This window comes from Caretta caretta, chromosome 5, assembly GCF_965140235.1.
Source record: "Caretta caretta isolate rCarCar2 chromosome 5, rCarCar1.hap1, whole genome shotgun sequence".
NCBI classification, from domain to species: Eukaryota; Metazoa; Chordata; order Testudines; family Cheloniidae; genus Caretta; species Caretta caretta.
The window spans coordinates 48620428-48636117 of record NC_134210.1 but is presented as its reverse complement, the minus strand read 5'-3'; the positions used below and the strand labels follow the sequence as shown (position 1 = coordinate 48636117).

The following is a 15690-nucleotide window of genomic DNA, read 5'->3' as shown; positions in this document are numbered from 1 at the left end:
AAGCTTTCGTGAGCTACAGCTCACTTCATCAAATGCATCCGATGAAGTGAGCTGTAGCTCACGAAAGCTTATGCTCAAATAAATTTGTTAGTCTCTAAGGTGCCCCAAGTACTCCTTTTCTTTTTGCGAATATAGACTAACACGGCTGTTACTCTGAAACCTATTCCATAATTGTGCATTATGGGGTTTCTTGCATCTTGTCCTTAAATCATCTGGCAGCCGATGCTACCAGGAGCAGCACACTGTACTGGACAGACCACTGCGGTAACCAGATGGCAACTCTTTAGCTCCTGCCTCAAAGGGGCTATGCAAAGTTGGAACAAGTCAGAGGCAGCAGAAGTTATGGACCAGCGTGTTGTAACTGACAAAAGGGAGCAGCCGAGCAGCCCGCACTGGCTCCCCTGGGGGAGAGCGGAGAGCGCACAGCTCAGTGGAGGAAGCGGGCATTAGCTCGTGCGGCAGACGCCCGGGATGCCAGGCCACGCCTGGCGCTCGAGGGGCGGCACAGCGACCTGGGACCGCGAGGCGACCGGCAGGCGCCGGCGAAGCAGAACCCCGAGGCCAGGTCACCTCGGGACCGGCGGCCTGAGGGGCTGATGCAACGTCGGTGCGGACCCGGGGCCGCGTAGCCCTGCGGGAGTTTGCCCCGACAGCCGCTGGTACACGCCGGGAGGAGGCCGGGCCAGACAGCTCCGGCACCACGCCCCCAGCACGGCGGCGCTGGCAGGAGTGGCTCAGCCTGGCACAGGGCAGCGGTGCCCGGGCAGGTGCGCGCCGAGGGGCCGTCATTCAGGCCGGGGGAAGCGGGACCCAGGTGGGGAAGAAATCGGAGTAGGGCCCCGCCCTCCCCACAGCAGGAGGGAGATAGCCCCGCCTCCCTGCGCCACGGTGAGAGCTCTACCGGTCTGGACAGCCCGTCGCAGTCGCTCTCTAGATGGCCATATGCAAATAAACCCAGTCTGCCGACCAATGAGAGAGTACTTAAGAGGAAGCACAACGGCCCATTGGCCGTCCGCCCGTGGCGAGATGGCGCGTTCTCCCCTCCTGATCCGTCTCGCGTTGGGCAGCTTCTCCGGCCGGTTGCTAAGGCAACGGGCTAGTGACGCGTCGTGTCGGGCGCCCGCCATTGGTTGTGCGATCGGGCGATGGCGGCGGCCAGGGTGTCGCGCGCTGGGGTTGTCCTTGTCGCTGCGCGCGCGGCTTTCTCAGTCTGCTGCGGCGCGCCGCGCGAGACGAAAGAGGAGGGCAGCAGCTGCAGGTGCGAGCTTCAGCAGGCACGTCCAGCGATCGCGGGGGCTTGCGGGGCGGGGAGCGGGGAGACGGGTCAGAATTTCCATCAGGCGGGGTGAGGACTGGCCTTTTTACGACACTGGCCCTTCCGCGCCGGGGGACCGCGGCCGTCTGGGCTTGACTTAGAGGTCCGGAAAGACCGGCTGCGGTGAGTGGGTCCTGTCCCCGCTAGTGTTTGGTCCCCCCCGGAGTCTGGGGCGGCTGGATAATGGGGGAAGCACCCGTGGGCTGCAGCTGCTCGCTCCCCCGGCGTGCCCGCCCCGCCCTCCGGCGCGCTGCAGTGCCCTGGGCAGCGCCGCAGGGATGGTCCCACCGGAGCCTCTGAGGCGCGATCGTTCTAAGCAGCCGGGCGGAGAGAGGTGTCCCGGGCTGTGGGGCACGGGGGAGAGAGGCCATAACGTGCCGCTGGCACACCGGCCCCTGCCGGCGCGGCGCGGGCGCGGGCTCGGGCTCGGGCCGGCTCCCAAACCCGGAGCAGTCACGTCGCTTGTTGCGTTTTTTGCGGGGGGAGGTGGGGAAGTGGGGAAATCGTATCGCTGGCACGCGCCTGCCCCGGGTGCCCAGGGGAATTGAGGCATCACCCCCGCTGACTGTACAGCGAGCCCCTGTGTGACTCCGCCCCAGCCCGGGTTCCCATGGCTTACCCCGAGGGACCCTCTCCCGGGAGCGCATATTGTGATCCCGGAATGCAGCGCACGGAGCTAAGGGGGAGCCATTGGGCGGCACCTGCTTTCCCGGCTGTAGATTTCTGCAGTAAGATAAATAACACTTTTGTATACTGAGGTGGTGGTACTGTGAGGAAGCTCCACCCCTGCATCTGTATTAATTTCCAACACATCAAATAATGTTTCTCTGCATTGTGCCCGTTTAATGGGTATGGCTGGCTACAGGGAATTTTTGCATACTTAAAATTGATGAAAAAAGAAAAGGAGTACTTGTGGCTTCCGATGAAGTGAGCTGTAGCTCACGAAAGCTTATGCCCAAATAAATTTGTTAGTCTCTAAGGTGCCACAAGTACGCCTCGTTTTTTTAAAATTGATGGGCTGCTCCTGAAACTCGGTGATATTTTTTTTTTTACTGGTGGTGGGGACCCACGCTGAACACATCCATACTGTGGTCAACCATCTTTTTAACTAAGAAGGACTGGACAGGATTTCCTTGGGAACTTGCCTCTGTAACTCAATGAGTTGTACCTCGGGTGACCAGATGTCCTGATTTGATAGAGACAGTCCCGATTTTGGGGGCTTTTTCTTATATAGGCACCTATTATCTCCTACCCCCGTCCTGATTTTTTACACTTGCTATCTGGTCACCTTAGTTGTACCACAGGCTTTCTCATAATAAAGCTAGTGCCTCCCAAGTCAAATAGCAAGAGACAGAGCACTGCAGAGAGTTGCCCTGAGGCTTGTGAGATAACTCATGACAGTATGACAGTTTTAAAGCTAACCAGATCATATTGCTGAATGTCAGAACAGTGGGATTAATAGAAAATTATATCCTTGGAATGCCACAACAACTGCCTAGCACTTTTTGTGGTTTGGAACAGTTGGCTCCAGTTGCATTTTTGGAAGAGCATGAATTAGTTGGTGTTGCAACTCTACTGTTTACATCATTCCTGAAAGGTAGGAGGCCTTCCACTCAGAAACTGTATCAGACACAGTGTGTTCATCTTATATGCAGGCCCCAGGATGGCGCTTAAAAAAGGAGGTGAATGTGGGTAAACCAGTTGGTAATAGTGACCAAAGTGTAATTAAATTTAACATTACTCGAGGAGAGGAGATACCAAAGAAGCCCACTACAGTAGCATTTAACTTTCAAAAGAGAAGCTACACAGAAATGAGAAGGCTAATTAAATGGAAAATAAAAGGAAAAGTCTCGAGAGTGAAATGCCTGCAAACTGTTTGGAAACTTTTTGAAAACACCATAATAGAGGCTCAAATTAAATGTGTACCCCAGAAAGAAAAAAGAAAAAAAAATAGAGGGCCAAAAAATGCCATCAGGGGTAAATAAGTAAAAGAGGCGGTTAGAGGCAAAAAGGTAACCTATACAAATTGGAGGTCGAATCGTACTGAGAAAGGAACATAAACTCTTGGCAAGCCAAGTATAAAAGTATAGTTAAACAAGCCAAAAAAGAATTTGAAGAGCAACTATCATGAGACACAAAAACTAACAGCAACAAATTTAAGTACTTCAGAAGCAGGAAGCCTGCGAAACAGGCAGGGACGACTTGACTGAGGTGCTAAAGGAGCACTCCAGGAAGAAAAGGCTGTTGCAGAGAAGCAAAATGAATTCTTTGCATTGGTCTTTACTTCAGAGGGTGTAGGGGAGATTCCTACCTCATGAGCTATTCTTTTTAAATGTCAAATCTGAAGAACTGTTCCAGATTGAAGTATCAATTGAGGAGGTTTTGGAACAAATTGATAAATAGTAATAAGTCACCAGAATCAGATGGTATTCACCCAAAAGTACTGAAGGAACTCAACTATGAAATTGCAGAAATACTAACTGTGGTATGAAACCTATCACTTAAATCAGCCTCTGTACCGGATGACTGGAGGATAGCTAATGTAACTCCGATTTTTAAAAAAGGTCCAGAGGCAATGCTGGCAATTACAAGCCGGTAAACTTAACTTTAGTACCAGGCAAATTGGTGGAAACTACAGTAAAATTTTTCTGGGGAAGAGTCAACAAGGCTTTTGTAAAAGGAAAACATTCCTCACCATTAATGCATCATTCTGTTGGCTAACAGAACATTTCCTTACATTTTTACTGCTATTTTTTATTTTGTTCTACTTCATCCTCTCATAGTTTCCACCTTTCTGTTCATATGAGTGTCTGTACTACATTGTAAAGCAATATTCTTATTATGCAATTCTATAAAGTGTTTGCAATAGTTGAATAGCTTCCCTTATAACAAGCAAGATGTATTTGTAATTAAAAATTCAAAATAAACATAGGAACATCTTAATGGTAACAAATAATGAGTTTGAAATGGCCAGAATAATTTAATGGTATTATAATTTTTTCTGTTAAGTAGTAAAAATGTTGCAGAATGTTCTGATCTCCAGGCTGCTGGGGTGGAATCCTTGCATCACTGAAATCAATGGCAAAATTCTTAGTTACTTTACCAGTCAAGATTTCACCTCTGTTCTCCAAAGTAATCAAGGCTAGCAACATTCCTGAACCTCCTTCCCATCAACACTTTAAAGCACTTCTACTGTTCTGAGCAAATAAAGTGACATTAATGTAAGGTTTTCCAAATCAAATTTCACTTCAGATGCTATTTCAGACACTTAAGAGCAAAGCCTGAACAGGTGTTTGTGTTATCAAATGTAAGTGATCTCACTAAAATCTGTTAAGAAAAAGAATGAAATGATTTATTTGACTGGGAAACTAAATCATGCAAAATATCTAGTATTTGTTACTATTGTACAATTAATTATTGATAATAAACACAAGGTGCCTCATTGCCAATCCTGCATACAGATGATTGCATCAGCCAGTGATGGACTCCTGTTCCTAACCTAAAGACATCTTGTCATAGCGTTGTTAGCTAATGGAGTTCTAACATGGCTGAATGGAGCAGCATTCATAAAAATATGCTACTTGTTTTATCTTTATTTAAAATAATTGACATTTTAGATGGTGTCAAGATATTGAATTACATTATTAATTTGCTTTAAGAAATTTGCATAGTTACACTGATTTGTGGCTTGAAATTAGCAAGACATGATTTTAAGAATAAGAAGATACACTAATGTTTACTATAAATTTCAATTTGAGTTTTCTTGGTTTCTGCTACATTTTTAGATGGTGTTGAAAAATAGAAACCTTAGAAATCTATCACCTTCTTGCCTGCCCTATTCACCCATAGCCAACTTTATTATTTTCAACACAGTCAAGGCTTCCTGACAAACAATTAAGCCAACAAATACATGGTTTTGAATCCCACCTTTTGAAAACTAGAATTGCAAAAACATCTCTACAAATATTTCAAATCTCATCAATAGTCTCTACAGAATCATTAAACGTATTTGATTTAAACCAGCTTCAGACCTATAGTTTTCCAGAATTAGAAAATTATTTATTGGATTATTGTAGAAGCTTGATTTTCTTGAAATGATGGGGAACAGTCTGCTACTCATTAATCTATGAAGTAGTGACCAAGTGCAATACTCTACAAACAATAAAGTATCAGTTATTATTTAAATTTATACAAGACATTAAAGAGCACCTGTGCAAAATACGAAAGATTCTAGATGCCTTTGTCGTATATTAAAAATACAATCCAACTAATACAAACAAAAAAAATCCTATGGTAGCCTCCCCAAAACCTAGAAGGTAATTGGGGGTTGGGAAGAAGTACTCTTAACCAGTAAATGCAGTCTGAAACATAGCCAGATTGCAAAGATCAAATGATGGGTACCCAGTCCAGTAGGTTCCCTCATTCCTGTTGAAGCTGTTCCATTAGGATAAATATATAAACAATTGCACCAGAGAGAGAATGACTCTAGTCGGGTGGTTAGGGCACACTTCTTAGAGATGGAAGACCCTGGCTCCAGTCCTCCTGCTCCAAGCACTCTTTCATTATTTAGCCACAGTGGAACAACTTCAACAGGAGGGACTGAAGGAGCTCCACATTGGAAAGCTCACAGCTCAGTGGTTAGAGTACTCTCCTGAGAGGTGGGAAGACACCTGTTCAAATTGTTTTTCCCTCATTAGTAGAGAGGGAAAATTGAATCTGGGTCACCCACATCTCAGGCAAATGCTTTAACCACTAGCCTAAATGCTACATGCTGAAGGTCGGGGGTGAGGACAGGCGCCACCACCTCCTCTAGCTGTTTTGCATGGTGTGAGTCAGGTACCTAACTCATTCCTGCAAGAAATGCCTTAGGCACCTGACTCCAGCAAAGATGTGCCTGTGGGTGGATTGCTAAGCAGAGATAGGCTTCTCTCTACAGCCCAGACTTAGACACCTATCTGTGAGAGAGGGCCGGGGCTTAGCACCCCTCTTGTTTTTGGCTAGCTTAGGCGGCTCTTTGCCTTGCTTGTGGCTTTTTTGGATTGTATTTTAAGACATCTCTCTCTCCCCTTTCATTGTATAGGGAGCCTATGTGCCTAAAGTGGCTTTTTCGATCTCAGTGTTGTTCCTATGATTTTCTAGGCTCCTAAATATTAGGCGCCATGATGCTGAGCATTGGAATGCCTATATTCCTTTGTGGATCACACCCTAAATGATTATAAAGGCCAGCAAGTGTTCAGTTGAAGGGAAATGGAAGAGAGAAGCAACAGGAAGGGACAGGCTCCTTGTCCACGTTTGCTGCCCCACCCCCCCAAGAATTCGTGGACATATAAATGTAGATATATAAATACGAGCAGAGCTCATGCATAATTAACAATCCTTAACTCACAGGAAATGCTGCAAAGTCCTCTGTCTCTGCAGGAGGATGAAGAAAAATATTGTGCTAGAACCCACCCCTGTGATTAAGGTGGTGCACTTGGACAGAAAAAGACTCTGCCAGCTGCTGAGGACCTCACCTCTTCAGCCTGTAGATAAGCATTTTTGCAGGCTGGTTTATGCCTCCCTGTTGAGTGACTGCAGCATTTTTGGTGTCTGAGAAGATGTGTTTTGAGAAGAAGGCATATCACTTCCCTGAAGGGGGACAGTTGCTACTTCTAATTTCTGTTAATGTGGGTTTTTTTTAATCATTTGTGTTATGGAAGTGCTTAGAGGCCCCAATCCGCAATTGGGTCCCCAGAGTCACATAATGAAAAGATGTCCCCTGGCCTAGTGATCTTAGAATCTAAGTACTGATTAACTTTAAGGTTTCAAGTATTTTAAAAAAATTCATCTTAGATATTTAAAATAAATTGACTTAATGTCATAGAAAAATAAGCCACAAACTCCAGTAGTACTTGTCACAGTAACAGCCCTAAGGTGCAATGAAATTCTAGTTCTAACTATGTAACCTTAAACAGGGGGTAAACATCCCTGAAGAGCTTAGAATCCAAAAGTACAAGAAACAGCAAAGAAGATGGCGTGTGGTTTTCATAGTGGAAGGACTTACAGGATAGGTGGGCCTCTTGGTGAATGTTAACTAGGAGTGTTAAAAGAATAATGGGATGATGAAAGGCAGCACTGAAAAATAAGATTGTGAAAGAGGTAAAGGATATTGGAAAAGCTTGAGCAGAATATTGGTTGTGGAAGGGGATTAATATTTTTAGATGAAAGAAGAAATAGTGCCTTGAATTTGGTTTGGAAGCTAGTAATGGATATTGAGAGATGTGGCGAAAACAAGAGTCAGAGTAGTATGAGAGGAAAATAACCTTCACAGCAGCAATTTGGATGGTTTGAAGTGATAGGCAAGGTGAGAGGCAGGTAGGCTGGAGGGGGAATTAGTATAGTTGAGATGAAAACGATTAAGGATTAACAGAAGGAATTAAAAGAAAGGGATCAATTTTTAGTGGGATTTATAGTGAAGGAAGGTGCACTATTTGGTAAGGGCCTGAATACAGAGGAAGAAAGAAAGAAAGAAAAGTCAAAATGGCTTCAATTGAGTGCTGTGGAGGATGGTGCGAGTTGTCAACATTGGTAGAGAAGTGAGCCAGAGGAGGAGGGTGAGGAGGAAAGTTATCCTCAGATTTGAGGTGTCTATAAGGTGTCCAGGGGATGTTTGAGCTGCTGATGGAGATGCAGAAATGGAGAGAGGGTGAAAAATCAGGATAGAGAGGTAGATTTAGTAATGATGAGTATAAAGATAATGGATAATAAAGATAATATAAAAGATAATAGATAAAAGAAAAAGTTGAGGTTTTAAGAGAAGATGTAGTTCCCCCCCAAGAAATATTGAAAGAGAGGTCATTGAGATAAGAATCCGAGGCCTCATCTACGCTGAGCTTTTTGTGAAAATCTCCCACTGCTACAGTACCACTAGTGGCAGTGCTAACATGGAATGGCAGGTTGCATTTTGATCACAGCATTTATTACACAGAGTTAGATGATGTAGTATAGCTCAAACACCAGTGTTTTTAACACCAACTCCAACCATTACTAGCAAAAAACCTAAAATATAGGCACCGTCTGGAGAGTTCAAAGTCACTGAAGGCCATTGAGGAGAGTATGTGGAGAATGAAGCAGTTAACAAGGTCAGAGGTCAGGTCAAACAGAACAAGGATAGAGTAGAACTGGCCAGAGGTTGGTAAAATTTGTAAATGGATTTCAGTGGATGGAAGAGTACAAAAGTAAGATTGGAAAAGAAGAAATCTGGGGGCTTTGAGCAGATCTCTGAGGGAAAAAAAAGGCAATGGAGTGCTTGCTGGCGAGGTGGGAAGATGACTTTTTTCAGGTTTTGAGGAATCTGGAGAAGCAGATAGATTAGAAGATTTTTTCAGAACAGGAGAGGCAAATACATATTTGGAGATGGATTCTGTAATATCTTAAAACATACAGACTTGATGAGAAGTAGTAGCTTAGAGGAAATTATACAATGCTCATTCTTTTTCCACTTTTTGAAGTGTTTCACTTAATTACACTAAATTTTCTTTTGTTGCATGTTCTAGGTGTAGAAAAACAAACTTGAAAATGCTGTCGAGACTCTTTCGAATGCATGGCCTTTTTGTAGCCTCTCATCCATGGGAAGTCATTGTTGGGACTGTGACTCTCACCATCTGTATGATGTCCATGAAGATGTTCACTGGCAATGATAAGATCTGTGGCTGGAATTATGAATGCCCAAAACTTGAAGAAGTAAGAAGTTAAATTTATTTTGAAACAGTTAATCTACTACGTAACCCTGAAACTACTCTTAAAATGCTGATTTTTCTCATAGAATAAGGGCAGAGGGAGGGAAATGGCCTAAAATTTTAGAAATGAAGTAATTCTCCTCGTGCTAGCCACCATAGAAAGGAATGTCTGCATAATTTCCCCATTTTGGATGTGTATAGCTATAAGCAATTAGTAGACAGTGTGACACAGTAGGTCTTTATTAAATTGAACTCTTAATTATAAGACACTTGGTGAACTAGGAATTCTTGGCGTTAACACTTACATTTTTTGCAATATTTAAAGATTTTAAAATGTGATATAGTATGGTCACTTATTTTTCAGAAAATAATTACACATTTTTATTTTACAGCTTCAATAATTTAAATGTATGGTACTTTTAATGGTTAAAAATTCATTGGTTTTTAATATAAGAGCCAACTAAAGCCATCTTTATTTCAAACAGGATGTTCTGAGCAGCGACATCATAATCCTGACAATCACGCGCTGTATAGCAATCCTTTACATATACTTCCAGTTTCAGAATCTAAGGCAGCTTGGATCAAAATATATTTTGGGTAGAGTATCTTATTTTGTATTTGTTATTTGTTACCTTAGTTTCTTAGTTGGAGAAAAGTGTTAGTGAATGTTAGAATATAAATGGTCACATATATAATGGAATCAATCTGCCCCTCTAACAGGTAGCAAGATGAACATTTCAGTACTGCTTAAAAGTGAAATGATTCTTTATTAAAATTTTGACTGTCTCATAGGTTTGGAAAGACAGAAGTGAGGTGCGAGTATATAACTGTTGTTTTAAAAAAATGTAATTATTGAAGTGTGTATTAACAAAACTTGAAATAACTTCTGTGAGATCATCCTCTCAGATTTCTCATGAGGTGCCTTTTTCCAGTGAGTAACCAGGAGATTTGTGGCTTGGATTCCTCAGGATCTTTAATTTTGTTAAAATGCAGTACTAATCACACTTTTGAAGTGCCATAAACTGTGATTCTCTTTGGGGAATCTTACAATTTTTTTAAAAAAAAGAGTATTCACATTTAAATCCCAGTTCATCAGAACTTTGCACGTGCTTGTGATTTTCACATAGATTGACAAAAAATAATTGAAATTTGCGAAGAAAAGAGGAGGAACTTCTCCAAAGAGCATGTTTTTTCAAATGTTCTTATTAAAGGGCCAAAAAGACTAGTGTGTACCAAAACTAACCAAAGTTAAATACATTTCCCTTAGACTGAACTCCAGCCCCCATCCATTGCCTTTTCTCCCCTCAGCATACAACCATACGAGTTTTCAAACTGGATTTTGTTTATATGTTTATCCCCTTGGTAATTTCTTAACTCTGTAATTAGTTAATTAAAAACAAGCTATATTTAATTCAATCCGGAAATGATGGTTAACAATTTAAATCTGTATTTTAAAGCTCTTTTGGCTTATGTATTAATTCAGAAGGAATTTAAACTTGCAATTTCACAATTATCTTCAAACATTATTTCAATGATTGAGGAATAGTGGAAATCAGAAATTAGATTAAAATGTGGTCCAGGGCTAAATCCTAGATCTTGAAACATCTTTTAGAAAAGACAAACCCAGAGTATTAACAGTGAAAACTTAGCCTAAGAAAATACAGTATGAAAAGCTGAAGCAAAGCTAAACATCTTCATTAACCATTTTAATTCTGTATTTTACCTATGCATAATAAACATGCATTTGTCATGCTTCCTGGGGCTTGCTCTCTAATAACAGAAAAATAGATATTTTACCATGATCATTCATAAATGATAGGGTTGGAAATGTCCTCTCTCTTCATCATATTCAGCCATTGGTTTTAAGCAGGATTTCTGGACTCTCTAATAAAATATATAATCTGAACTAAACCCATCCCTCCCAAACTGAGATTAAATTGGAGCACAATATTGAAAAGTCTCTCTCAGCTAGCGTAGCAGTTAAATACTTGAGTCGGAGATACTTGTTTATTGCTGCAAACGAGAAGAATGGAGTGTAAAATCATGTGAAAAAGGTCCTTTGGAAGAAGGAGAAAGTTAGTTTGTAAAATGTTTGGGTTTAGGGGCCTTCTTATTTTAGTCTGGAATGATCTAAAAGTGCAACTCTTACAATTTTTTTAAGGTATTGCTGGCCTCTTCACAATCTTCTCAAGTTTTGTTTTCAGTACAGTGGTGATTCATTTCCTAGATAAAGAACTGACAGGTTTGAAGTAAGTATTGCATATTTTCAGGTTTTTAAAAATTTAAATAGCTTGAAATCCTTGTGCTTATGTTAAATCATGTTTTAATTCTAATATAAAGCATGGCTCATTCTGGTCTAAATTATGTAAAGCTCTGTAATTGATAGATTAACATGATTAGCTACTGCTTCAAAAAAAGTTTGATTTTTCCATTTTGTATAATGCACAAGTTTGGTTTTTTTAAACCTAATGTTATTGGATCATTAATGTATTCCTCTGTCTCTTGTTTCAGTGAAGCTTTACCATTTTTCCTGCTTCTGATTGACCTTTCTAGAGCCAGTGCATTAGCCAAATTTGCACTCAGTTCCAACTCACAGGTCAGCCTTGCTTTTTATGATGTAGCTATTGAATTTAACATCTGAATATTAATGCCTCATGAGACATATATACGTACATACTAATGCTATGTCAAGTGTTCCTACATAATCCTACAAACACTCAAGTGAATAGTTTTATTGAGGTCAATTGAATTAGTCAGGTGAATAAAGTTGCTCATGTGCATCAGTATACTTACAGGATCAGGCCCTGTGACTGTAGTGGAAACAATATTAGCAATGCTGTTTAGTGAGTCTACAGTTCCCAGACAAAAACATAATTAGAATTAAGTTAAGATTGTAAACTGTCACCAACTAAAGGAAAAATGTTGTAGTGGTCTAAAGAATATAATAAAAAGTATGCAGAAAATTTGTAAGTAAGATTAAAATAATAAAAAGAATGGAAGTACACAAGTACAGTAACCTGAACAAACTTAACAAAATAAAGTGTAAAATGTTCATTGGTATTGCAGAGCATGAAGTGGATTTTTGTTAGCACCCAGGCACTGTGAGGCATCTGTTGTGGACTCCATATCTAATATTTATGCAAGTCCAAATCAGCGTCCTCTCCCATCTCCTGGATTTGAACTGTGTCAAGAATCTTTGCTTTTTTCGAAGATACGAAAACATAAGAATGGCCATCCAGCACCATAAATAGCTCAACAGGATATAATACTAATTATGAGTACAGTAGATGGCCTAAGTTCCACAAGGATTTCTCACTATTTGAAGTGTCCTATGTGAAATTAGTGCAGAATAGATTTCTGGAGTTTTTAGTGTAACAGTTTACACGTTTAAAAAATAAAAAATTAGTAAATCCTTAGTTCTCTCAGGCATGTTAGTGATTTTCAGTTGCCAGTTCTCTGCTCTATTTCGTCAGACTTTCATCTTATTCCATACCAGGTCTGAGACTACTGTTGTGATGCTGATTCCATGACAGTAAATCTGTTTAGCTCTGTCGAACAGCTAATTAAATCCCTCAACACTAGTTTTTACAACCTGCATTAGCCCTGTAAATGATACAGCATTTTAATAAGGTTCAGGCTTTTGGATATTGAGATTTTTTTAAATCTAAGAATCTAGATTTAATTCTTGTGGAGGAAGGAAGGCTCCTATTTGTCCCTCACTACAGTATGCTCACTATAATGAACCCCTGGGGATCCATTTGTTCGTTACAGCCGGGGGATCGTTATAGTGAAAGAGCCCTGCTGGGGGGAGGGGGCAGCTGACACCTCTAGCCTGGCAGTGGAATCTGGGAGTTCTTTTGGCCCCATGGGGTTGGGGAGGTGACAGCTCCTCCGGCCCCCGGGGCGACGGTGGGGCACTGAGCTCCAGGTGGGGCCAAGGGAGCCGTCAGCCCCATAGGCTCCAGGTGGGATTCAGGGACTGGGTTCCCTATAGCCCAAGGTTTGTTATTGTGTAGGGCATTATAGCAAGGGTATACTATAGTTTTTGTTTTTTTTTAAATGTCCTGAGTGGAAGAATTATTATTTTTTCATAATGGGGATATATCTGCATACAAACATACCCCAGTGGAATTGTCTTTTTATTATTGAAGACATGAGTGGCTTTTTTAAAAGTTGATTATACAATAAGACAAACAGAAAAGATGTGTTAGTGACATAGCCTTTGATCTGGAATATTCTAGGTTTCAGTATAGAACGCACAACCATTAAACTATTAAACTACTAAACTACTTTAAAAGGATCAGAACTCAAGTAGACTCATGCATAGACTTTAAGTGTTCACTGATTTTTATCTTAACAAAACTTTGTGTCCTAGTCTCTTTAATAAATATTACCAAAGGTCTATCTCAATTAATGTAAGAAATTTAGAATAACTGCCAGCTAAGGATGGAGAGCTGTACAGTCAGTACATAAATGATGAAACAATACAAATTATTATCAAAGGTTAACATCTTGGATTAATTAAATGATTAAAGTAAAGAACAAAATCAGCCTTAGGAGAATTTGAGAAATGAACCCACATGTCTGTATTAAGCCATAGATTCACATACAGTATGCATTTATATAATCAAGGTGTTAAACCTTTTTAATCCTCTTTATTAATCATGATTGCAGCTCTTTTTTATGAAGAAAAGATGGGAGCTCATATTCCTACCTTGGGCCTATTGGCTCTTTTATCGTGTTGTGAGGGGTTGGGTGAGAAATGTTAAGGACAACAAGTCTGCTTGACCTGTTGTGCCTGCTTTTTTCACATTTTATCTGAACCCCACTTTTTTGCTTAATCACCATGGTCTACAGTTCACTTCCTCTACACGAATCAAAAGTTCATGTGATTCATCCCATTCTCTGTCAGAGAGCTGTCTATTAGTATAACTTCGCAAACACATCACTGTTCGCATTTTGCCTTTATTTTAACTGAGGGAAATTCCTGTGTTTTTTAGGATGAAGTAAGAGAAAATATTTCACGGGGAATGGCAATTCTAGGTCCTACATTTACACTTGATGCCCTTGTTGAGTGTCTTGTGATTGGTGTTGGTACTATGTCAGGTGAGTAATGTAGTCAAGAGTCTAGTTATCTCAAGATAAAAAAAGAAAGAATTCACAGGTAAGGTGTCAATTATCTCCAGGTCCTCAAACAATAGATGTTCTTACTGGTCGTATTTCAGTGTCTTGGCACAATTAGGGAGCTATAGTCATTGCCTATATTTTGAATTTACAGTGGAGTCGCATCTTATGCGGGGGTTAGGTTCTAAAGTCAGCGCGTAAGGTGAAAATCGCATATAGTCAAAATTACCCTTGAAAATCCCTTAAATTGCCCATAAAGTACAGTATACTGTACATGGTTTTGTGTGTACTGTACAACACTGTACAGCAATATGTATAAATGTATAATATATACAGTCATGTACAGTATATAATAAAGAGTACATATGCAAAATATAATTTTACAGTATTTTAATTACAGCGGACCCTCACTAGAGTGTGCATCGCTTTAGCATGGATTTGCATATAGCGTGGTTGTGGCGATGGATCCCAAATTTAAATATTTAAATTGGGATCCAGGGTAACGCGGCCACCGCTATAACGCAGTACTGCGCATAGTCCAGCGTTCTAGCGAGGGTCCAGTGTACATGAGAAAGAGAGAGATGGAAGAATGAAAGAATAAAAAAGGAAAACAGTAAACCTAACCACTCACCATTCATCCTGGATATTCTTGCTAGTCTACGACGACAATGATAATGGTGAAGTGGTTGGCTCTGGTTCAGCTCGAGAAGTTGATTGCATAAGCTCATCTGCTGCTAGTTGTTTTTTCTTGAAAAACATGGTGATCGGCAACTGTCACTGTTGTCTCTTGAGCTGCTCAAACGTTTCTTGATACGGTCTCAAATCATCTGTAATACTACGTGTGATTTTGAGACTTTGTTCCATAGAGGGATCGTATTCAGAAATTAAATCATTCCAGTGTTTCACTGCTTGGAGCACTTCAGCAAGTTTTTGAAGGTTCCAACTTGCTGGGTCTTCCTGTTCGTCGTCGTCATCTTCGTTTCTGTAGACAATTTTATCAGTTCCTCTAACTCTTCGTTAGTCAATGTTTCTCTATGGCCCTCAATTAATTCTTCAATTTCTTCCTCAAGGATGTCGACGAAGCCATCACCACCCACTTGCCTGGCCACCTGAACAATGCATTTCACTTCTTTCTCAATGGTCGGGAAACCCTTAAAATCATTCACACATTCTTTCCATAGATTTTGCCAATGTGCATTGACTGTTTCAGGCTTGATTGCATCCATTGCCTGTTTAATATATGTGATGCAATTGGCAATGTAGAAGGACTTCCAACACTCCATCACATTAAGATTGGGATCAGCATCCACAGCACTATGTATCCGTGAGAACGTAAGCCTCATGTACGTGGTCTTAAACCAGCGAATTGTGCCTTGTTCGAGAGGTGTTACGAATTACACCTGGTAGGACACGCACACCAATGCTGCGAATTACACCTGGTAGGACACGCACACCAATGCTGCGAATTACACCTGGTAGGACACGCACAGTTCGAATCTAGGCTGAGGCACAGAAACAAAGTCCACAACTGCA

The 15690-nt window shown here is 41.2% G+C and overlaps 1 protein-coding gene across 3 annotated transcripts in view; it reads left to right on the top strand.

The window, feature by feature from the left end:
* Positions 1-1114: 1114 nt before the first annotated feature.
* The window catches only part of HMGCR (3-hydroxy-3-methylglutaryl-CoA reductase), a 37947-nt gene continuing 23371 nt past the window's right edge, over positions 1115-15690 (top strand). The window contains exons 1-6 of one of the 3 annotated variants that reach the window (XM_048849642.2): positions 1115-1258; positions 8851-9037; positions 9519-9630; positions 11195-11282; positions 11545-11629; positions 14034-14139. In XM_048849642.2, coding sequence (XP_048705599.1) covers positions 1146-1258; positions 8851-9037; positions 9519-9630; positions 11195-11282; positions 11545-11629; positions 14034-14139 — 691 coding nt within the window. In that variant the 5' untranslated portion in view covers positions 1115-1145. Of the gene's footprint in view, positions 1275-1348; positions 1439-8850; positions 9038-9518; positions 9631-11194; positions 11283-11544; positions 11630-14033; positions 14140-15690 lie in introns of those variants that run through there. The other 2 variants (XM_048849641.2, XM_048849643.2) reach the window with 2 other exon arrangements.